At 41.4% G+C, this 24,939-nt stretch overlaps 1 protein-coding gene across 1 annotated transcript in view; it reads right to left on the minus strand.

Annotated features, from left to right (window-relative positions):
* Positions 1-24,447, minus strand: part of GRIK4 (glutamate ionotropic receptor kainate type subunit 4) — a 112,966-nt gene extending 88,519 nt beyond the window's left edge. Inside the window, exons 1-4 of the mRNA XM_015813736.1 lie at positions 24,384-24,447; positions 23,112-23,276; positions 14,958-15,055; positions 7,507-7,672 (exon numbers count right to left, since the gene is read on the minus strand). Of these exons, the coding sequence (XP_015669222.1) occupies positions 7,507-7,672; positions 14,958-15,055; positions 23,112-23,276; positions 24,384-24,447 (493 nt within the window). The remainder of the gene's footprint in view (positions 1-7,506; positions 7,673-14,957; positions 15,056-23,111; positions 23,277-24,383) is intronic.
* Positions 24,448-24,939: the final 492 nt, after the last annotated feature.

Genomic DNA, 24,939 nt, shown 5'->3' on the forward strand with positions numbered 1-24,939 from the left:
GCAAAAATACAGAATTTATTTCACTAGAGGTGGGATTTAGCAGCACACAAGAGGGCCCCCCTTGTCACTTAAGCATCACTTAAGCTGTCAAAACGGTGCTCAGCCCTGTTCAAGTGGATGGGTTTAAAGCCCCCCCCCCACTGTTCCCATCACTCCCCTTTTAGCCTTTGACATTGTTGGAAGAGCCACCTAGACAAAAACCCCATATTCTCACCCCCCATTAGGAAAACATACAAACACACTTTTTCTGAAAAAACCTTCCACTGAAAACCTGGGCATACCACCAAGAGCAATAGGGAAAGCTCAGATAGCAAAGCCATCAAGAATTCCCTGCCCTGCCCCTGATGGGATTAACTCCCAAAACAGAATCAGGACAAAGGGAACATCCCTGAGGAGAACTACCTGCCCTGCCCCTGACAGGATTAAGCCCCCTAAAATAGAAACTGGACAAAGGAGATACCACTTAGGACAAAGAAAAGAACATCAAGCAACCATTAAAAACACAAAAGAAAGAGCCAGCCCACCCACAGCTCCAGGATAGAAAAAGCATATAAAAAGCCACACATGGGCCGGTTCCAGATCACGGTGCTAGCGGACGTATAGAGAGAGCTTCCTCTCCGCCGTCTGGTTTTCCTTCACCGAAAGACCCTAGAAAGGGTCAAAAGTCGCCCTGGAGGGGCGACCACTGCTAAAGAGGACCCTCGCTTGAGCATGGAAGGGTGGCAGCCCTCCCGCTTGAGTTGAGGCAGCTCCTTTGGATTGACAAAGAAAAGACCGCCATTAACATGGCCGATCAGCCGCACCAGCTGAAAGCCAAAAGCACTATTAAGCACAACGAAGCACCGTGAAAGATCTGGGTGAGACCCTTCCTCTCCTTTTTTCTACCCTAACTACTTTCCTGTGAAAGCCTCTCAGATTTCTTCCCCGCTCTCAATATAGCGGCGTTTATATACCTTGGGAATCTGAGCTTTGGAAAGTAAAGAAAAGAATAATTAATTTTTACAACCAAATAACTGGATTTCTATCTTTTGGATATTTTGGCGTCCTAAAAGTTCCTATTATAGAGACTTAGCATTTTAACTATCTATTAAGTCTGAAAAATACGCTTCTGTTTTTTTTCCCCTTAAGTGTATAAAAGCATAATTGTCGTTAGGGAAAAAAATTTATAACCTACTGGGGACATCTTGTGGTGAAACCTGGCACAGCAACTGAATTTTTCTGACTGTGAAACTTGTTGGCTCCCTTGACTTGTCCTTCACATTATCAAAAAAGATAAGAATTGGAAACAGCTGGGCGGTGAAAACAATTTCTAGAAACTGTGGAGGCAGACATTGGCTGACTCTTTTTAAACATAGCCTCCACTAAAAGACTATCTTTAACTACCACAGAAATGGAGGAACTCTATCCACAACTTAACTATAAACTTATACTTGAAAAAATTATTGAAGTCACTGTGCTAATGAATTCCAGAGTGAAAGCCAAAGATGCTATCCCCAAACGACAAAGTGAACTTCAGACTTCAACTGACCAACTTCTAAATCAAAAAACAACAGAAGAGGAACAACCCATTATTAAAGAGGATTTTGTGCAACAATATACACAACCTATTGAGAACTTTGATGACCAAATACTGGCTTTAACTAAAATACCTGTAATTTTCAAAGCAATAGGAACTGAACAACAACTACAATATAAGTGAGAACTCTGACAATCTAGATAAGCAAACAACAATAACAACACTAGATATGACTTTTTATTTTACTCAGAGCAAACTGGAAGAAGAAGAAAGAAGAAGAAAGAAGGAAGAAGGAAGATGAAGATGAAGATGAAGAAGAAGAAGAAGAAGAAGAAGAAGAAGAAGAAGAAGAGGAGGAGGAGGAGGAGGAGGAGGAGGAGGAGGAAGAAGAGGAGGAGGAAGAAGAAGAAGACTGAACTGATGACAAACACTTTAAACCAAACATGGAGATTTGACTTATTAGGGCAGTAACCTAATAACTACAAAAGGGCCAGTTCCTTTGAAAAATTGATAACTGGATGTTCTCCCTTGATTCAAACAGCATGTGTGGGAATGAAGGGAGACACATCGGAGGATTTAAAGGCACTGGTATGGAAGCCTGTTTGGCACAAAAAGAAAGCCAGAGTTAGATTTAAAAGTGGGTCTTAAAATTTCACCTAATGGGTTAAGGAGGTTTTTAGAGACACTGATTGATTTAATATTTAGTATTTACATTTATAATGGAAATGAAAATTAACTTCTAGATTACAGTGTTGAACTGTTATGTGGAAATGGGTTTGTGACAATGAAAGATATGTTATTAGTAAATAAAGAGCTATTAGGATAAGGAACAGAATATATTAGTGGAATAAGATAAGAATCTAAATTTTGGAATAATATGTATACTTCAGCTGCGATAATTATCCTGTAAGGAAATGAGGGTTACCTGAAGTTTAAACACTATGGTTATTAAAGGCTAAATTTGAACATGGTAATTGGAATTCAGTAAAACTCAAAATCAGGACTTGGATATCTATAACTAAAATTGTGTTCATAAATTTATTGATTGATTGAGCTCTATTAAGAAATATATTAAATTGAATATGATACAATAATTAAGGGAAATAGAGAGGGAACTTTTAATGATGTAATTTTTGATTTATATGAATGACTGTTATTGGACTATTGACTACCCTATCTCCACGATGTTTCCTAATTACCTGGCTGTAAAAATTGAAAAATTAATAAAACTTGTTATATAAAAAAAGCCACACATGGGACCAGAGGGTCACCTTGCAAGGCAGGAACGCTGAAGTCACTCCACTGTTGCCTTATTGCCTTCCTGAAATAAAAATCTGCTTTGCGGTAGCTGCTGTCCTCAAATTCCTTCATCATCAGCTTTTCCCAGCTGGAAGTGAACTGGGAAATTCTTCTGACAATATAATGTTTATTTTAGGGATACCTTGTGCAACCAGAAATCTTTTGTGAGTCCCTTCACTGGAAGTGCGAGGCACGTATTGCTGGAAAGATGATTAAGAGGATCTGCGTGTGATTCCATTTGGCTTTGATTTTCTCTCTTTTAAAGGCCAAACAGATGTTTGAAAAATGAAAAAACAAAACAAAACAAAACTCTGACTTCCCGATAAATTAGTCCTCTCCTTCCTAAACGACTGAAAACTACTCAGTTTTGAGAGGGAGGGAAGCTGCTCTCCTTTTTTCTCCGACTCCAGCTACTCAAACCTGTTTCTTTCCCATCGCCTCTATTCAGATTTTTCTCCTGACCTTGTTTATGGCCCTTAGTTTAGCTGGCAGTAATTAGCAGCTCACTGGATCTGCGGCTAAGAGCTGTCCGTGCATGCAGTAATAAACGGAGGGGGAGAGACCACGGTTTTTATGGCGATGGGTGGCAATGGAAGGTCGGGAGGTCCCCCTTTGGCCTTTTGCTAATTTGATTTCTATTTTCCATCCCCCCCACTCCAAATGAAATTAGACCCTACTCTTTGCATACATAGTACTAGGGAGATGGGGAAGCATTGTAAGTGCCCGTTCCACTTATTCTCAGCCTTAGCAACTTTAAGCTGTGTGGACTTCACCTCACAGACTGTTTTGGAGTGGACTGTTTTCCACGGAGATTACTGGAACAAGGAGAGAAGCAACCTAAAACTACGGAGAAATTTCCTAACGATTGCGAGAACAATCATCCAGTGGAACAGCTTGCCTCCAGAAGTGGTGGGCGCTCCATCGCTGGAGGTTTTTACGAAGAGACTGGACAGCCACTTGTCTGAAATGGGATAGGGTCTCCTGCCTGATCAGGGGGTTGGACTAGAAGACCTCCAAGGTTCCTTCCAACTCTGTTATTTTATGTTAATGTTAATTGCTTGTTCAAACAGTAGAAATTTCTCCTAGACCTTCCATGCTACTCTCTTGCTCATTTTCCTTAGAAATGCTGCTGGTTATTGTGTTCTGATTATCTGTACAAAGAGTTCTAACACAAGAAGAACACTCTAGTCTAAGAAACAGTCAACCCAAAGTTCCCAAGGGTTGATCAAAATGCTGCAGGGTCAAAAATGCTGCAGGGTTATTTGGAGGATAGTCTCTCCTGATTATATCCACCCAACCCGGCAGAGTGAAGAGGTGGGGAATGTTGTGGGTCTACTCTCCTACATCTGGTGGGACCCAGAAGAAGGGCCTTCTCTGTGGTGACTCCCTCCCTTTGGAACACCATCCCTGCAGAAATTAGACTGCCCCCTTCCACTTTGACACTTTTTCGCAAGGACCTGAAGATCTGGTTTTGCCAATTGGCCTGGGGAACCCTGAGTTGGCTGGAGCCCATCAATTGGATTGTTTGACTCATTGCTGTCACCAAGGGGCTGGTTGGGAGTTATTGTTTTTATTGTTGTATGCTGGGTTTTTATTTTTTGTAAGCTGCCCAGAGTCCCCGAGAGCAAGCGGGTGGCCATATAAATTTTATGAATAAAATAAAATTAAATAAAATAAACCCTGTTTCCCTCTTTTTTTGACATTCAGGAATAGACTCTTTAAACACAGAAGCCTATTTTAGATGTTGGTGATGGATCTACTCTCCACTAATCTCGTTTATTAAAGCCCATTGTGAACATCAAGCCAAGTCTTCTTTAGAGACTTTTGGGGAGAATCACACGGGCAGTTGAAGAAGTGCACACACTGTCTGAGCAAACTAGAAACAGGCAGGTTATAAAAGCAGTGGGGAAAAATTTGGAATAAGGCGGGCTTCTTAGATGTATCTGGTGGGGACCACCACATGAGATGGAATGCTGGCAAGATGGGCCTAGCAACGTTTTGACAGGGCTTTGTTCATGTTCTCCTAATACTGATTGGCCCTTTAGTCAATTATCAGTAAGTGATGGTGGATTCTTGAAATGTACTGCTCTACCTCAAGATCTCTAACAAAGGCTACTCAGTTGGTCTCACTGCCATCCCTAGAATCTAGTTGTGCTGTTTTGGAAAATAGCAAGACAGCTGAACTTGATTAAGGACTAGGAAGGTTCGCAAGGTAAATGCACATGGAAAAGTGTTCTTCTTTTCCCTCCTAAATAATTTAAATCAATACGGAAGTAGTTTTGTTTTAAGTAAAAAGATAAAAAAGCAAAAGCTTTTTTTGTTTTTAAAAAGGCACGTTCAATCTTATCCAGGTTAGACAAAGAGGGTTTAAACCACAAGGGAAAAAGAAAAAAATATTAACAGTGCTCATTCTACAGAGACGTATCTTGATTCGAGAAAGAATTCAAGGGGATAAGACATGAAAAGGAATGGGAAAAAGTTCCTCCCCCCCCCCTCCTTGTCCTGTAATAAACTGGGATATCACCAAGGCTGTCCCATAATTCAGGCTTGTAGTTTAATGTCACAGTTTATCCTTAAGCCCTCTTCCCCGCTGCACTCAGCTGGCAGCCAGCTCATTCAGTCACACATGGTTAAAAGCAATCAACCTGACTCAATTAATGGTGGGTGCCACGCTATTTTAAAAACAATCTGGTTTCTGAGCTGTTCTATCCAGTTAAACGAAAGAACAAATGAAGCAGAGAAGAAATTAAACACCAAGCATCTGTATTGCTCCCCAGCGAGTATGTTCCACTGCTCTAGTGTGCCATGTCTTGGATTTACACAAGGATACACAAGTGGGTTAAGGTATGTGCGTATGGTACATCTAGGGACACCGATTGAAGGCTTCATGGCTGTTGAGGCATAAGGGAGGTTGAAACACTCACCAATTGCTTGATGACTTGGCCCAAAGGTGCTTTTCCAAAAGGCAACTGGACTTTGTGGTTCTCCGAGCTTCTGGGTTGGTTTCCAAACGTTTCGTTACGAGACTAGGTAACGTCTTCAGCCGGGTTTAGGGGATGTCACTGTCAGTGTTCTTCTGTTTATAAGGGCTTCAGGTGTGGGTGTGTCAAGTGAGGGTCTTGTGATGGGTCAGGTGGAAGTCATCAATGAGAGTCTTGTGATGGGTCTTGTGATGGGGAGGTTATTCAGATCAGCGTCATTGAGAGGTGAACTGCTGATGGGGGGGGCTTACGTGGGTTGGTTGAGGGTCAGTGCTGTCTCTGATTGGCTGTGCAGTTGATTTGGATTCTGAGGGGTTCATAGGCTGGTTATGGGTCAATGTGTCTCTTGATGGAATTGCTTGCGGACCTTCTTTGTTTTTGCTTGAAGAGGTTTCGCTTCTCATTCAAGAAGCTTCTTCAGCTCTGACAGTTTTGAAGTTCTGAAGTCAGAACAAAAGAAAGCTTCTTGGGTGAGAAGTGAAACGTCTTCAAGCAAAAACAAAGGAAGTCCAGTTGCCTTTTGAATAAGCACCTTTGGGACAACTGTCACCTGGATGACTGACAATCTCCATCGATACTGATGACTTGGCCTTCCTGATTTCGTTCCTCAGTACTCCATGTTTAAGACAAAGTGTAAGAAAGCATGTTATTGATGCCGAATTGCCATGAGGGCTTTCGGGCGGAGAGAATATAGATCAAGAACAAGCAAGAGTGTGTTTTCCTTCTTGTTAAAGGCTACGGAGTAGCAGCAACCTTAACACAGGGTCAATGAAACAAGGGAGAGACCTGCTCCCTTCCTTCCAATTGTCCTGTTAAATGTCATCGATTCTGTTCTGCCATTAGTAATGAAGAAATAGCCAGATGGTTCTCAAAGCCTGCAAGATGAGTGGGGAACTGGAGGTCAAGGAAAAATAGGTAAAGTTCGACAGGAAAACAGGCTGCCTCCCATTAGATAAATCTGGGACAAAAATACATTAATCGTAGCCATCCAGGGTTATAATAAAAAGATCCAGATGGAAGCAAAAGTTAGAAACCCAGTTTTACACCCACTAGGCAAATTTGGGCCAGTCACAGGTTGTCTGAGTTCATATAATATACTTGGTCGTTGACGTAATCCATTTTTATGGTCTCGTGTGTGCAATGCACTGAATCATACGAGGGAAAAGCGGGATGGTGTAAAGCAGGGGTCTTCAAACTTGGCCCTTTTATGACTTGTGGACTTCAACTCCCAGAATTCCTCAGGCAGCGTGCCTGGCTGAGGAATTTTGGGAGTTCAAGTCCACAAGTTATAAAAGGGCCAAGTTTGAAGACTCCTGGTGTAAAGAGTCAAAGAATGACCTTGGAGAAAGTTTGAACAGACAGTAACAACAACAACCCCAGCCTGTTTTTTTTATATGATCTATCTTGAAAGGTCAACAGTTGGGTTCACATAACACACCAATGCATTACAAGCAAAGAAGACGGTTTAGCTTAGCTTAGCTTGCCATGGGAATGAAGCCACTAGAACTTTAGTTGGCTTGTTGTGTGAGCACAAGTTGCACATATCTGTGGTCAGAATGGACGGTCAATTGGTTGTCTCCCTTGTTCTGCAATCACTTGGCCTTCCATCGGGGAAGATGCAGTGTGTATTCTCATGACAATGGACCCAAAATACTCAGGAAATCAAAAGCTAAATGTTTCATGATGGGTAGCTTAGATGATGGTTCTTACATTCAGCTTTGGCACAGATGAGGCAAGCAGTGGTGCAGTTGAAGAAATTCAAGATCCCAGCTACAGCGACACTGATGTCAGTGTTGCTAGGATGGAGGTTCAAAGTTGTGAATCTCTGGAACTGGAGCTTGAGGAACTCTTCTGGAGCAACTTTGAAATGAGGAACCTGAAAGGGAAAGAGAGAAACAAGTTATTTGTTTCTCAGAACAGACAAGAAATGTTGGGGGTCCTTGATGCTCTCTGAGCTTAGTTGTTTTCTTGCAGACATCTCATTACCCAACTAGATATCATCTAGGAGGAGGAGGAGGAGGAGGAGGAGGAGGAGGAGGAGGAGGAAGAGGAGCACGAGGAGAACGAGGATGACAACTGTGGGGTCCTTAATGCTCTCTGAGCTTAGTTGTTTTCTTGCAGACATCTCATTACTCTAGATAACATCAAGGAGGAGGAGGAGAACGAGGACGACAACTTTGGGGTCCTTGATGCTCTCTGAGCTTAGTTGTTTTCTTGCAGACATCTCATTACCCAACTAGATAACATCGTCAGTGCTAGAAGAGAGTGAGATATGAGGAGGAGGAGGAGGAGGACTGTGGGGTCCTTGATGCTCTCTGAGCTTAGTTGTTTTCTTGCAGACATTTCATTACCCAACTACATAACATCATCAGTGCTAAAAGGGAGACAGGTTTACTCTCAGTCAGATTCCTTCTAGCACTGCTGATGTTATGTAGTTGGGTAATTAAACGTCTGCAAGAAAACAACCAAGCTCAGAGAGCTCCAAGGACCTCTCATTTCCATCCTGAGTTACAAATACTATCTTCTATCAAGACAAGAAATTATCCATTTACTAACGGCAAGTTATATCTTTCCACAGGACAGGTTCCTAAGAAATGAAGGTCTTCAAACAGAAGTCGGATAGTCATCTGTCTGAAATGCTGCAGCAGATTCTGCCTGGAGCCAAAGGTTGGATGAATAATTGCTCAAGACTCTTAGATTCTATGAGACATCATATCTCAGAAACATTAAAGGCCACACAGAAGCTTCAATTAGTCCAGAGTGCAATGGCCAAACGATTGGCAGGTACTTGCCAATACAGGCACGTCACACCAGCGCTCCAGGCACTGCATGATTTCCTATCCACTTCTAAGGACGGTTTAAGCTGCTGTTTTTGACCTTTAAAGCCAGGCATGGTTTGGGGCTGAAGGATCACCTGGTCCATTTCTATTTTGACCTGCTGAATGGGGAGCTCCTGGGTGAATCTGCTCAGAGTTTGGAGCAAAGGAAAACGGAGGTAGGATTTTTTCCTTGGTGACACTAGGATTACGAAATTCCTGCCTCCTGAAATTCAGTCATCTCCTTCATCACCTAGGCTTTGGGGGAAAAAATGACTTTAAAGTGGGCTCTTGATCCTTAAAGTGTACCAATCCTTTGTCTTCATTATTTGGTTGGTTGTTTCCACTATATTTAGAGGGCTTCCTTAAGTTGCTTTGTACCAGGTCTGTTTTAATAATATGAGGTACCTTGATGAGAACTTGTTGATTACTGCGGGTAACAAAAAAACAACAACGACGTACAACAAAATTTCCATAGGGGATTGCAAAGGCTGCGCAGATCAGCTCCGATTCAGTTCAAATCCAATCGCTGATCAACTGAGATTATTGTTCAGACCATACAAATCTATTTAGACAATTACATCTGAATTGATGCTTTGATTTGAACTATTGAATTGGTCTGATTTGATTGTCTGAGTCAGTTTGAAGCGAAAAGAGGGGCTGGGCTTCTGGAAAAACCTTCTCAAATCTCTGAATTTGGGAGAATTTTCCCCCTGACCAATAGACCTGTCACCCCAACTACAAACTGCAATTCCATTCAGAGCTTTGGCCCAAATGCTTTCCAATCCCAGCTGAACCAACACCCAGCTGTCTCACGTTGCCTGACGGATCCATAATGCAAAATCCAGGACGATCGTAGAACGTTTGCTTCTCCAAATTGCTCTGTTTTAAAAATTTCATCACAAATAATTCCATTTAGCCAGCAGGTTTTCCACGATGGTGGGTCTGTAGAGCTAATTTAAAATCATTAATATTATATTATTAATAATATTAATATTAATGAAAGAGCTCAGTCAATCAGGGGAAGGGAATGCGAGTCTTCAGATGCCTTGGCAAACACTGCAACACTATGCCATCAGCAAAGGAAACTGCAGCAATTTTTATTATTATTATTATTATTATTATTATTATTATTATTATTATTATTATTATTATTATTATTATTATTATTATTATTATTATTATTATTATTATTATTATTATTAAATGTTGCATACATCTTGGGACACGAGATGTATGGAACCCCGCGCAGGAAGGAGCTGTGAGAAAATGACAGAGATCAGAAACTCTGGCGAAGGGCAGGGAGAAGGAAATCTCATCTGCTTTATTTTGTGTTTCAATGTGCATGACTTCAAAGTAACATCAAGGAGAAACATCTGGCTATTCTTCATTAGGAGGAACATCAATTCCTCGTTGCTTCTGTTCCTGGGATATCCCAAAGCAACTCAACCAGTCTGCAATTTTTGTTCCTGTTTGAGGGGAAGATTATTAGCTAGCTGTCCTGTCTACTCTACCAAGGGTCTAAGCCAGGGATCCCCAACCCCCGGGCCGTGGACCAGTACCAGGCCGCGGCATGCCAGCAACTGGTCCACACAAACAAGCAAAGCCCTATCTGTAGGATGCAGGCAGCACACAAAACCATGCACTCTCTGGTCCGTGGAAAAACTTTTCTCCACAAATCCAGATCCTGGTGCCCAAAAGATTGGGGACCTCTGGTCTAAGCCGGGGCTGTCCAACCTTGCCAACTTTAAGACTTGTGCACTTCAATGCCCAGACTTTCCCCACCCAGCCAAGCCAAGCCCTGAATTCAGATCCTGCCCAAAATTGTCCTGCAAAAATCTTTGCAGAACTAGAGACAAAATCAGAACAAACAGTCCCCAAAGAGGCTAGGGAACACTGAGAGTTGTAGTCCACAAGTCTTTAAAGTTGGTAAGGTTGGACACCCCTGGTCTAAGCAATTTGCGGGGAGATCAGAAAGTCAAAGAACAATCTGCCTTGATTTTGCTCCACAGCCTTCAGGTCAGGCTTGGAAAAGTCAGAGGCAGGAGACACCATAGTCTTCCAGCTAAGAACCTTCAGCGAAAGGAGTTGAGGTATCCACAGGATGGATCTGTGGCTTTGCTCAGCAGTCCTAGATGGAATTTGACAATTGCATCACCTGCCACCACTTAGGTAGAAGAGCAGAGAAGCGAGAGAGGCTTGGGGTCAATGCCGCTCAGCCCTGCATTCTCAAATGACCAGGCACAATTCTTATTTCATATCCCTCTTGCACTTTATGACAAATCCTCCTTGCTCACTGCAGATTATTTGTCCTGATTCTCTCTCTGGTTCTGCAAAAGTTTTTGTAGGACAATTCAGGGCAAGGTCTGTCACCGATCCTTCACATCGAGTGAAAAGAAGATCCAGCCATAATTCTTACAGCATTTCTTCAAACTAACCAATTATTGATGCATCAAGACTCCAGAAACTAGTGCCTTAACTCAATCAGATAAATAAAATATAGGACACTGCTAACATTACGGACTTATAGAGAGGAAAGACATGGTGGACAGCATGATCGATGTTTCCTAAAATATTTTTTAAAAATTTACAATGGCAGAGGTATCACAAAATACACTCAGAAAATCAGATATCCTGGGCATCAAACAGGAAGCAAAATGTCAGGGTCACTTTTAAAGACTTACAGAGGTGTCAAGTTTCTTATGCTTTGACAGGACATGGCATTCTGCTCCCGTCCCAATTGTCCTTCAAGAAAAAAAAAGTTTGGGAGAGTTTTGTCCTAGACATAGACAAAGTATGAATTTCACTCAAGGGCATGGATGCTGGACGAGGTCCTTGTGTTGTCTTCTTCTCACCCTGGACCCTTTATTTAGTCTTCCTCTAACTACCTGGGACCTTGCTGACCACCACCCCTTTTGAAATGCTCTCCTGAGTCTCTCCTCTCCTGTTCGTGCAAATTCATCAGTTTCGAAGCTGCTGCAAAATTTCTGGAGGAACCACCAAGACTGCAGAAACCAAACTATCTGATAACATCCTTTCTAGGACAAAGAGGAACTTGATAGCTGGTTGAAAAAAGAAAATTAAGAACCATGAGATGAAGCCAGGTATTTTTTTTTTAAAGGTAGGGCCGATGGCATGGTGTTAATCAGGATAAATATCTGATGAATGGCTCATGGTGGGAATCTGACACTGACAAATGTTCTTGAGCTCAGCTTGAGCCAGGAAATTAACTTGTTGTTGGCAACAGACGTAGAGATAGCAAAGGAAAGAAAGGAAGTAGAATGGACTGAAAGGCCAAACGGGGTCTCTGGCAGCAGGAAGTGGGCCATCTGAACTCAATAAGCTGCTATAATAGTCTTTCAGTTACCAATTCAACTTGCATTCATTTATTTTGATACTGTTAGCTGCTGGTTGGGTATATTGTGTGAAACGGTCAGGTTATCGTGCCTGCAAATGGCCATGACCATTCTAAAGTTTGATACGCTCCCTCTCAAAGTAATTCATCAGGGCGTTACATTTATTTTACTTTCTCCTGCAAAAAAAAAATGTCAGAGAAAAATTTCAGAATTACAGAATAACAGTTGGAAGGGACCTTGGAAATAATAATAACAACAACAACAACAACAACAACAACAACAACAACAACAACAACAATAATAATAATAATAATAATAATAATAATAATAATAATAATAATAATAATAATAATAATAATAATAAAAATAAAGTTGGAAGGGACCTTGGAGGTCATCTAGTCCAACCCCCTGCTCAGGCAGGAAACCCTATTCCAGTTCAGACAAATGGCTGTCCAGTCTCTTCTTAAAAACTTCCAGTGTTGGAGCATTCACCGCTTCTGGAGATAGATTGTTCCACTGGTTAATTGTTCTAACTGTTAGGAAGTTTCTCCTTAGTTCTAGGTTGCTTCTCTCCTTGGTTAGTTTCCATCCATTGCTTCTTGTTCTGCCTTCAGGCACCTTGGAAAATAGCTTGACTCCCTCTTCTGTGTGGCAGCCCCTGAGATATTGGAAGACTGCTATCATGTCCCCCCTCGTCCTTCTCTTCATTAAACTAGACATACCCAATTCCAGCAACCGTTCCTTATATACTTTAGTCTCCAGTCCCCTAATCATCTTTGTTGCTCTTCTCTGTACTCTTTCTAGAGTCTCAACATCTTTTTTACATCGTGGGGACCAAAACTGGATGCAGTATTCCAAGTGTGGCCTTACCAAGGCATTGTAGAGTGGTATTAACACTTCACGTGATCTTGATTCTATCCCTCTATCAATGCAGCCTAGCACTGTGTTGGCTTTTTTGGCAGCTGCAGCACACAGCTGGGTCCTATTTAAGTGATTGTCCACTAGGACAAGTCTTCTAGTTCAATCCCCTGCTTAAGCAGGAGACCCTAGAGCATTGCAGAGAAAGGGTTCTAATATTGTCTACTTTAAAGGAGAATATTTGTAGCTCAGGATTGAGATGAGGGGGCCTTGGTGCTCTCTGAGCTTGCTTGTTTTCTTGCAGATGTTTCATTACCCAAACTTGGTAACATCATCCAGGCTAGCAAGAAAACAAGCAAGCTCAGAGAGCATCAAGGACACCTCATTGTCTATTTTGCATGGAATTCATACAAATCTTGCCCTTAGATTTTCCCCAGTCCTGCTACCTGATATGATGGGATGTAGTCTGTAATTGGATCATAGTGTTTGTAGGTATTAATTCATGTTTTTAATTTATATACATATTTTTTAAAAAACTTTTTATGATTATGATTGTAAGTCGCCCAAAGTCACCTTGCTAATAACTTTTATAATAGATGATAGACTGACAGACAGGGTTCCCAGGAGGGAGGGGGTGCATTCCAAAAGAACAGAGACAACTCAGTTCAGATAGCTTGTAGAAGAACAGAGACAACTCAGACAACTCAGTTCAGATAGCTTGTGTAGAAGCCTGAACTTGGCCGGACCTGCATTGGAGACATCATTCAAATCCTTCTTGCAAATTCATGCCTGAGTCATGCACTCAACAAGGCAACAAATAGCCACAATTCATTTGAGAATGCTTGTTATTGACTGGTGGACTATCAATCATCCCTCCCCCAAACTTGGCAATAAGAGACCAGCTCAAAAGATGGTTAACTGATAGGAAGATTGTAGCAGGACAGAAGGAGATGAATCATAAGAAGCTGGTCCTGATGGATCAGAGATGGATCAGCTCAAGGCAACACTAGGCTTACGAAATATTAAATCAAGAACATCATCTGGAAATGTGTCATACGGATTTGAGGTTGAAAACTTCAAACAAAAAGATGGAACTGGTTAAATACCAGATGCTGAGATACCAGATTTATTTCTATCACAGAGTGAAATTCCACACTCTTTAAACATCCTCCCACTATTTTCAGAGGTTCATCTCAAAAAGTGGAGGCCCAAACTTTCCAAAATCATAAGAGCGCTTTAGAGGGAAACAATTAAATGACTCTGTTTTTCCTAGAACTTTGATCAGCAGAAAGTTCTCCAAGTTTTTCAGACATTTCTCCAATCAGAGATGAACATTCCTGACTGATCGGCTGCAAATGTCTCCTCCAGCCATTTTGAGGTGACAAGACGGCACAGTGAGGTTCAGCACCCTCCCCAAAGGCAGGATAACCTCCATCCATTTTGAGAGGAACTAAATGAAAATCAGATGAAAACAGATGGGCAAGTTGGTTAAAATGGATTATGTTTAAATACGTAAAAAGTATTTTAAAATGTAAAGAGGAAAGGGGCTAAAATCCTGCCCATTGTGATAGAGACAGGATGGATGGATGGATGGATGGATGGATGGATGGGTGGGTGGGGGGGGGGGGGGGGGGGGGGGGGGGGGGGGGGGGGGGGGGGGGGGGGGGGGGGGGGGGGGGGGGGTGGATGGGTGGAGGAATAGATGTATGGATGGGTGGGTGGGTGAAAGAATAGATGGATGGATGGATAGATGGATGGATGGATGAATAGATGGGTGGGTGGATAGATAACATGGATGGGTGGATGGGTGGAGAAATAGATGGATGGATGGATGGATGGATGGATGGGTGGGTGGGTGGAGAAATAGATGGATGGGTGGGTGGGTGGGTGGAAGAATAGATGGATGGATGGATGGATGGATGGAGGAATACGATGGATGGAGGAATAGATGGGTGGGTGGGTGGGTGGATGGATAACATGGATGGATAGATGATGTTAGGAACATCTAGGGGGAAAAAAGACATTGGTCCTGAGAGTTTCTAGGTAGAAAGCAAGTCCTGTTTTTACCTCTGTGTATTTTAAAAGCACAAGCTCCAAATTTCCACTGGGAGCAAAATTTTATGCCACTCACCTCTTTTTCCCCGCAGATATTGCTGATGATAGAGCTGGAAGCAGGACTTGACGATGGACCCAGGACACCAACCACTCCTTTGGGAAGGATCTGACACACTGGTGATCCCCATGGAGAGAGTCAGCCAGCAAGCAGAAGAGAAAAGAAAGATTACTGGTATTCTCAAGTGAACTTATAAGCAAGAATATAAACACCGCCTTGCAGGACTGAAAGTATGACTCATAGTTTTGCTTCTCATCCAAGAAGCTTCTTCAGTTCTGACTGAATGGTGGAGAATGGAAGGACTGATATTCCTTGCAGCCATTTGGTCATTAGACTCTTTCTGAGAGTCATTGAGGCCACTTGGAGGTGACCCTGAGAGCACAGATCAACCTCCAAGTGGCCTCAATGACCCTCAGAAAGAGAGCTAATGACCAGATGGCTGCAAGGAATATCAATCCTTCCATTCTCCCCCATTCAGTCAGAACTGAAGAAGCTCCTTGGATGAGAAGCAAAACGTCTTCAAACAAAACAAGAAAGTCCAGTTGCCTTTTGAAAGAAAGCACCTTTGGGACAATCGGCAAGGGAATGCTGAGAATATACCTGTGGCAAATCAAGTCTACCTTGGTTTCTCCCTCCATGTTATTTATGGTTGCACAGAATAGCTATCCCACCTTGGGTTGAAGGAAACCGTAGCGTGTTCACCATGCCAACCTTAGCAACAACTAATCAGTAAAGAAAAAGAAGAAATCCAAACTGGAAAAACCTTCTTCAGAATTGCAGGTCTCCCTGTGATTCCATTCTGCTTTGAAAAAGTTGCTGCAACTCTGACATCCATTATGGAAAAACCACAGAAGAAAAAGTGGTGTCTGTATTGTCAAGAGGTTAGGACTTAACATAATGGTAACTTTCTCCTTTCTTCTCTTCCTTGAACCCTGAATGCATAATGTAACGAACACTGTGAGGATTCAGCTAGGAGCACAACTCCAGAGAGCATCTCTTAGCTCGGCCTATTAAGTCATCCTGCCTGTAACAGGGAGAATAAATTTGGTGGAATGGAGGAACGATGGAAACTGCAGCAGCTTCTGCCAAATCTCTCCTATTAGGAAAAACAAAGACATTCAATGCGCGAGGTGATGATTCTTTAGGAAATCATGCCTACGTTCCCCCCCCCCTTGTTTTCTTCCTATCTGCTTGCAGATCTAAAGAAACGTTTCCCAAGGGTCAAGAGAACTATCTTACAAAATAGGCAGTGAAGCACAAAGCCAATTGTGGGGCATGCCAAGATGAAATAAAAATGGATGACGTTATCAAGTCTTGGGGTTGAGCCTTCAAATGCCGATTTGTCACTAATGGTTTCATTTTCGCTTGAATTCTCCACATACGGACTCAGATAGAAGCTCAGGATGTCCATGTTTAGGATCAGAGGGACATTCCCCACTTATCCTAAGGGTAGGATTCTTGGACTCATCTCATGTTCTCTTTGTGCTGGACACAGGTGCTAATAAAAATGATCTCCTCAAATCCAACCTTTCTGGAAATCCATGTTCTCACCCTAGTCAGATGCCCCCAGGTCTTTTGGACACAACAAAAGTGGAGAGATGCTTTACTTGTATTGTATTTATTCCTGATGGAAGCCAAGGAGGTCCCAATTTCTTCTATTAACTCAGCTACGTCTACTTTGGATTCATCTTTTGGCAAAGCACCCAGAACAAAACTTATAACAAATTCTTCTCAGCTCTCCAAGGTAGACCAGCCTGGGAAATCAAAATCATACATGCTAATACTGCTTTTATTATATGATTATAATAACAGAATCTTGCACGTCTGAATATGATTCATCCCTCCCTCCTTTTATCTTCATGAGAACTGGAAACCATCCTGTCTGACATGCTTTCTCAGATTACAGCTCTGATCGGGATTTAGATTCCTTTTATCTACTATTTTGATTTTGGCTCTTTCCTTGTTCCTCAAGGTTATTCCTTCTTCCCTTTACCTCTCCTCTTGCTACACCTCTGAGTCTTGAGAGAATTGGAGGTAGAAATTAATTCATTTGTGTGGAATTCCTTCGCTACTTTCCTTTTTCCTCAGGGATTAAAGAGGTTTTGAGATCAAATGAGCTTTTCCTTCTTCCGTGCGACTCTCAGTCACGGACGAGAGATTAACTTGCACACCTAATTTTGTTCCCGGGCCTCTCCTAAGAAGCAAACGGAGGCCAACACTGTCCTTCTTAAGCATGGTGAGATCTCAGAGCACCAATATACCCACCAACTCACACTCTTGCCCATCCTGTTAGGTCTCAATAAGCTGGGAAGTCTAGCTAAATCTTTTGAAATGTTCTGTGGTCCTTGCCAATGAGCGCCAGAGATCTTCCCATTCATTTTGTCAAATGAAATGCCTTCAGGTTCTTAGAACAGAGAGAAACTTGTTGAAAAAGATTCATGATGCCGGAATCCATAGGAGACAGTTTAATGAGGAGTGGGAGGGCTCAGTAACTCTGGACCTCCTGAGGAAACGTGGCTGTTGGAGAAGGCTGCAACTACATAGTCAAGAGTATCTTCCATAAAGGGATTTGGGAAGTCAGGCCTACCAAGAAGGCTAGCTTTGCCTATAATTGCTCAGGCCATCCCCTTTGGTATTTTATTTCTCAAAAAAAAAATATGTGTTGGGTTTTTTTCAAATTAGAGTAATTTTCAAATGCTTTTTTTAAAAAAAGAAATATAATTGCCTTTTTTAGGTTTGGAAATAAGACGTTGAGCCAATTTGGGAAGACAAGCAGAGTCCAAACTCTCTTAAAAATACATATTAATGAAAGCTTGTTTTTATTGCAGAAGAATAAAATAAAAAAAATAAAAATAGCGTGGGCATTGTATATTTATAGCCAAGTCAATTATAATTCCAAATTGGAAATTTGCAGCAGCTGCATTTGCTATTCTGATTTTATAGGCATTTAGTTGTGTGTGTGTGTTTTTCTAAAACTGTCCAATTAGCCCGTCAAATACAATTCCAACTCTTTAAGCATTAATTTATTAGAGCAATCACAAAGAGGCAAGAAAAAGATTTATGTTAATTGCAAAAATGTTGAGATTCGGAGGTCTTCCAGAAAGATTTCCAAATCTTCTTTCCTTGCAGAAGATTTACAGTGGGTTGTATCACTCTTCAAAACAAGCTTTTCCTCCAAAGTCACACTTTCGCACTAGGCACTATGCCCGAAGATTGCTTGGAGTCACTAAGATGTGGCATCCCAGCCAGGATGCTGGTTTATGGCTTAGTGTTCTTTCTTATTTACCTAACTCAGGGAATTGTACTTAAACCACGTCATCACTTAGTGCAGCCTGTGAATCCTTGGATCAATGACTCTGAGGCAAGAGTGACCTATGACTAGAATTCCCAGTCTCCAAGTTTCTAGCCCAGTGCCTTCTCCACTGCACAAAACACCTGCATTACTTGGATTGTGAGCCCATCAGTATTTCAACCCACAAAAGGGTTCAAAAAGGGAGTCGGGAATCTTGTTGCAAAGGCAGAATTAACATGTTGCGTAAAGTTAAAAGACTTTGAAAACTGTGCTTTGACTAAGTATGATATCCCCGGCATTTTGGAATAGACAATTTCATGTTTCTTTCTCTCCCCATCTATCAATCAAAGAGGGCTTTTGAGCATATTCTCTCTCTCTCTCTCTCTCTCTCTCTCTCTCTCTCTCTCTCTCTCTCTCTCTCTCTCTCTCTCTCTCTCTCCTCCCGTCAATCATCTTTCACAATTTAAAATGATGGGGGGTGGGGGTGGGGAAGAAGAGAGGAAAAAGCAAATGGGTGAAGAAAAACAGGAGGGAGTGGATGAAAGGTGGGCCAGTGAGGACCTCCGTCATCCTTACTAAAACGTGACAGTGGCGTTAAATAAGAGATCTGAAAGCCTTATTGCCATTAGTTAAAACAATCCACACAACTAGTAAATTGTTAAAGTCCTGAAGCTTATTTCTTCAGTGAGTGGGGAGTGATGAAGAGAATTCAAGTGAATTGTCTCTTGAATTGTTATTCTGTTATTCTGTTATTCTGTTATTCTATTATTCTATTCTATTCTATTCTATTCTATTCTATTCTATTCTATTCTATTCTATTCTATTCTATTCTATTCATTACTCTCTCCTATCCTATCCTATCCTATCCTATCCTATCCTATCCTATCCTATCCTATCCTATCCTATCCATTTTCAGAAATGTTTCACATCGCTCTGTAGCATTTAGCTATTAAAGGTGATTGCTCTTGACAGATCTTTCTTCTGCGGATCTGCTTAATCCTGGCATTTTGGCTGTATACCAGGCAATGTATTTTATGCTCACCCCCCATCCCAATCCTGGAGGTATCATTTCAAAAGCAATAGGAATGCTGTGATTCTTAGGGTTTTTGTGCATTAAAAGCTGTTAAATGCTAGGGGGGGTGGGGAGAGAGAATGAAAAGAAAGAAAGCCAGTTATTCCTAAAAGGAAAAAAAAGTCACTGTCTTAACAGGTGGCATGTTGTGTTTATGGCATGTTAATTGAGAAATGCTACTTATCACCATTCTCCCCATACAATTGATGTTGTGATGGTATGCAGTGTGCGATCACAATATGATGGAAATCGTAAGTTCTTCACTAGGATACGCAACATAAATTAGAAGTAGAATCCAATTTTAGTAGCAGAAAGGCATGCAGGCCCACGATCAAACTGTATTACATTGTTTGGCAACCATCACAGGGTCCTGTCACAACTGCAGAAGTATTTAATGTTACTATAGTGGGTTCTGGTCTTCTTAACATGTACAATCAAGGCTGAGGTTAGAATAGAATAGAATAGAATAGAATAGAATAGAATAGAATAGAATAGAATAGAATAGAATAGAATAGAGCTGGAAGGGACCTTGGAGGTCTTCTAGTCTAGCCCCCTGCTCAAGCAGGAGAACCTGTACCATCTCAGATAGGTGACTGACTAGTCTCTTCTTAAAAATCTCCAGTGATGGAGCACCCACGATTTCTGGAGGTAAAGCTGTTCCACTGGTTAATTGTCCTCACCGTTAGGAAGTTTCTTCTTAATTCCAGGTTGCTTCTCTCTTTCCAACCACTGTTTCTCGTCCTTCCCTCTGATGCTCTGGTGAACAACCTGGCCCCCTCTGCCTTGTGGCAGCCCCTCAGATACTGGAACACTGCTATCATGTCTCCCCTGTTTCTTCTTTTCTTTAGACTAGCCAAACCCAAGTCCTGTAGCTGTTCTTCGTATGTTTTGGTCTTCAGGCCTTTGATCATCCCAATTGCTCTTCTCTGAATTTTTTCTAAACTCTCAACATCTTTTTTGTGATATGTTGACCAAAATTGGCTGCAGTATTCCAGGTGTGGTCTTACTGGGGTTTTATAAAGCAGTACTAATACTTATTGTTGTGAGTTATCCTATTGGTTCTAGTTGAATTGCTATTGATAAGAAGATGTAGGCATGGATGAAAAGCACTTAGACTTATAAACTGCTTTATAGTGCTTTACAGCCCACTCTAAGTGGTTTATAGAGTCAGCCTATTGCCTCCTAATCATTGTTGTCACCTACTTTCCAAGTAGAAGTTTGCGAATCTAGGAAAAACTCCAAATTATGCATCACTAGTACAACCCCACCTAATAATGAAAGATCTCTGGATAGCTTCCAAATCCTCAGTCTTGCTAAGACTGAGTCTAAGTTTGTTGGACTACTGTGATATTCTCTATCTGGGGCTGTCCTTGAAGGCCACTCATAAGTTAAAGCTGGTCCAGTATGAAGCAGTTCAAGAAATTATGGGCACAATACTACTAGTCCATAAGTTCTGTTGATTACTAGTGGACTTCTGAATGAAAGCCAAGATGTGTTTGTGCCTAAAAAGCCCTTTGTCACTCAAGTCCTGGATATTTGTAGAACCATCTGTCTCCAGTTATCTGGCTTATAAGATCTTGATCCCATCAATTGTCACCTTTTAGGATCCACCTTTGTCCTTCTCAATGACAGTTCCTGCCTTATGGATCAGCCTTCGGCTGAAATTCAGTGGACCTGGCCCTGCTGAACCTAAGTCACTGTTTCTCAATCTTGAAAGCTTGAAGACGTGTGGACTTCAACTCCATGCCCACACATCATTGCTGGCTGGGGAATATTGGGAGTTGAAGTCCACATGTGTTCAGGCTCTTAAGGTTGAGAAATACTGCTCTAAAGACTAAAGTTTCCTCTTAGTGCTGCTTCAGGATAGTACATAAGCTTGTTTACAAACATAAAAATTGTGCATCTGTCTTTTCATGCAGTATGTTTTATCATTTTCCTTTCTATTAGATGTTTTTAACCCACTGAGATGCTCTGTTGAACAGGCAACCATCTAACATGACTAAATAAAGCTCTTCCTGAATGCACAAGAGAAATATTTTTTTTAAAAAAATCAAACTGACCTCCCAACACAAGGAAAACAATCCTGCTTTTTGAATGTGCACTCTCAAGAGATAAATAATCCACATTTCCATGGCAGAGCAGAGGGGCCATGTTCACTCTTGTTTACACACAGATTTTTCATCTTTTGTTCCTGTTTGAGCAATCTAGGCACTGAATGACTGATTTCCAGAGGCAGGAAAAAACAGGGGTGCTCTTTTTTTTCTTATTTCTCATTGCCTCTTTGTTCCTCAAGCTTTCAGGAGTAGTATGTCCATGCCCAGAAAAGATATCCCCAAACTATCATTTCAAGAACCAAACAGGTTAAAGTTTGTGGGCAGCACAGTTCTCCATTCCCTGTGTAATTTTTCATCCTGATACCCTTCAGATGCGCTTGCAGATAGAGTAACCTGGATATTTAATTTCTATACTCTGTCGCTCTAGGGGAAGATAAGGGTAGCTAATAATAACAACAGATAGAAAAAAACATTAATTAAAATAGACCTCAATGAAATTCATAACAAGAAAAAGTCTAGTAGAAAGATCAAGACTTTGCCTAAGGATGGTGAGAAATGAGGCCGCGGGAGGCTAGACTACAGCACCCCAAATTCTTGGCTGCCATGGTCATTCTGTCCAACATAAGCTGGGTTGGATGTCTCAAATTTGATTCCTTTTCTAAGCATTGATTCAGTTTAAAAATAGAAAACCAGGATGGTGCAAAGGTTATGCAACACTAAGCCTCCAAGGGCTCAGGAACTCACTGGTTAGAATCATACAATGGATTTAATTTAAACAATTGCATTGACACTATACTTCTTTGTTTTGTTTTTTTATAGGGCATCAATCCATGTTCTGTTTGGACCCAGAAAAGAGATTAATTTGGTAATTGAAGAAGTGTCTACACCAAAACTATAGGCATCTGTTACAAGTCATGACAACATTATATTTTTCATGGCATCATTACCTAATGTCTTTGCATGATATCATCATAGCATAGTTGATGTAATCTGCTTCTGTTTCTCTTCCAATAGACATCCACAATGAAGTCCCTAAATGGGCCTAGCCTTACATCTAAGATTCTAAGGATTGTAAGGTTGCAAGGATAAAAATAAAAGAACAGCAGAATTATGGATAATACCTTGTGCTTCCTGGTGGAAACGCAGGCCAAAATTATGAAATAACAGAAAGAATAATAATAATAGGACATTCCTGCAGAACTAGAGAATATTAATACAAGAGATAACGGAAAGAACATTTAGTTCAGGAAATGCCATGTTTACTAACCACAAGCTCTATCCACTCATCAACAGCATTAGAAATTAAGCACTGCCCACAATCACAAGGCTCCCCCAGGCGTTGTTAAGTTGTCTCATGGTTGGGGCATTCCTGGGAGGGATAAGCAAAGAACTTTGACAGTGTATGCCAAGAGTGTACATTCACAACAGGCTCACCCAAGATGTGGACCAGTTAAAGCCAACTGGAACTTCTACTGGGCAGCAGTGATATAGGAATATACTAGAGATGGATGATCATTTTAGTGAAAATGGCAAAGTCATGCATTCACACTGTGCAAGAGAACACAATGGGAAACCCGTGTATTGTAACCATGAAGCCCACATGGATAGAAATATTTTTTTTAAAAAAAGGAAGACCTAAAAGTTTGTAAGGGACAGATGATCAAGAAGATATATGCTCAGTAAGATTCAACATCAACATCACCAATCAATTAAGCAAGCAAGCAAGCAAACCCCAACCCTGGAGACGTACGTACTAGTCTCGGCTGTTTCATATTCACTATCTCTCAGCAACTCAAAAATGTCCACTTCCACTTTGGCTTTTCCTGCCCTCTCGGGGGCTCGATTGATCCTGTTCTTGGCCAGCGTGATGGACAGTCGCTCCCCTCTGCTGCATTCCATGGGGTCATCCAAAATGGCGGCTGCAAAACCAGACAGAACATTTAGCCGGTCAAGGAATGGTGCTCATCCAGATTCAAAACTGAGGCACACAGTGTCAAATCATATAACTGCAGACTCCAGTAAAGGAAAGTTAGTCATTTTCATTGCACAATCTAAAAGACCATTTTAGAGACAGGCGGCACCAAAGAGTTATGTTCTACATTCTCATTTCTGTGTTGTAGCAAACCAAGAAGAAATACGGCATATTTTTGCTGGGTTTTAGAATGTTTGTCAGAATGAAATTTAACATTAATCTCTCTATTCAGCAGTGAGTTAGAAACTTCTGCAGTATCATTACCCAAGCCTTGTGAATAAAATATGTGGTTCTTGCTTGTCTATTCAAGTTTAGCCAGAGAAGATGGTCAGAAAAGGTACATGAATCATCGGTACATGAATTATTCTTTTTATATTTCATGTTTACTCAGGACCTTTTCTCCTCCCCTTTCATTCTAGCCATGATGAAGGTTGATCCGCCCTTCCTTCCCGAAGACATAGGGCAAACAAAAGCATTAGTAGTAGCCACTGGTGTGCAACGGGAAATAATTTTGCACCAGCCAGTGACTGCCATTTCTGCGTTTGATTTTTGTTTTGGGGTGGATGGGCGTTCTTTTAAAAAGATAGTGTTTGTCTGAGATCGTACACTGCTGCTGAAATTTGATGGCACATCACAAACTTCATGAACCATCTAGGTTCAAGACAAATTTCTTTCCTGACCCTGCCTTAAAATGCAGTGAACTGAGATTGGTACCATCTGCTTACAAAGCAGGTACTTCAAGCTCCAGAGAGCAAGCCTTCTTCTGCAGTCTAAGATAAAAACTCATGTTTTTCTGTAAGTCTCTAGGAATTCCTCCAAAAGCAACTGTATGGCTAGCTTTTCCAAATGTCACATTGCATATCTCTGAAGAATATGGGACCGATTCACACAATCACAATGCTAACCATCCTCTCTCTCTCTCTCCAGGTTGTTTCTTCTCTATCTATTAGCAGGAGACAGAATCTGAAGGACAGGTTCCCTTGAACTTACTCATCCAGCCAGCCAGCCATGTATCCATTAATTCCTTTTTTTCTCACACACTGGTTGTTCCCACTATAAAAAATAAGGTTGGCTAGTTTGAGATTCAGCACGTTGTGGGAATACGAGTTTTTGAACATCGTATACTTTATAGACACAGACATTATACAGGTAGTTCTCGACATCTAACCATTCATTTAGTGACCATCTGAAATTACAGTGGCACTGATAAAAATGACTGCAGTGACTCACTTAACAACCATGGTGAAAAAGGTCATAAAATCAGGCATGATCCACTCAACCGCCACCTTGCTTAGCAATGGAAATTCTGGTTCCAACTGTACTCTTGAGTTGGGAAACGACCTATATTTAACACGTCTGAGTTTATGGTTTATCATTATGAGGAAACACCTGCTCAGAAGAGCAGGGGGAAAATGAATTCCAATCTCTTCTTTCAAACACCTTTTTCTACTTCACTGAGGATATCAAATCTTGGCTGCAAAAGTCGGGACAGTGATGCAATGTCACAATTTTGCAAGCCAAATCGGATCACCTTCTACACCACAGTATTCAATGAAAAAAACATATAATGTGTTACTTGACTTGATACGAGTAATGGTGGAGTAAAACCA

This window comes from Protobothrops mucrosquamatus, unplaced genomic scaffold, assembly GCF_001527695.2.
Source record: "Protobothrops mucrosquamatus isolate PMUCROS unplaced genomic scaffold, P.Mucros_1.0 scaffold186, whole genome shotgun sequence".
NCBI lineage: Eukaryota > Metazoa > Chordata > Lepidosauria > Squamata > Viperidae > Protobothrops > Protobothrops mucrosquamatus.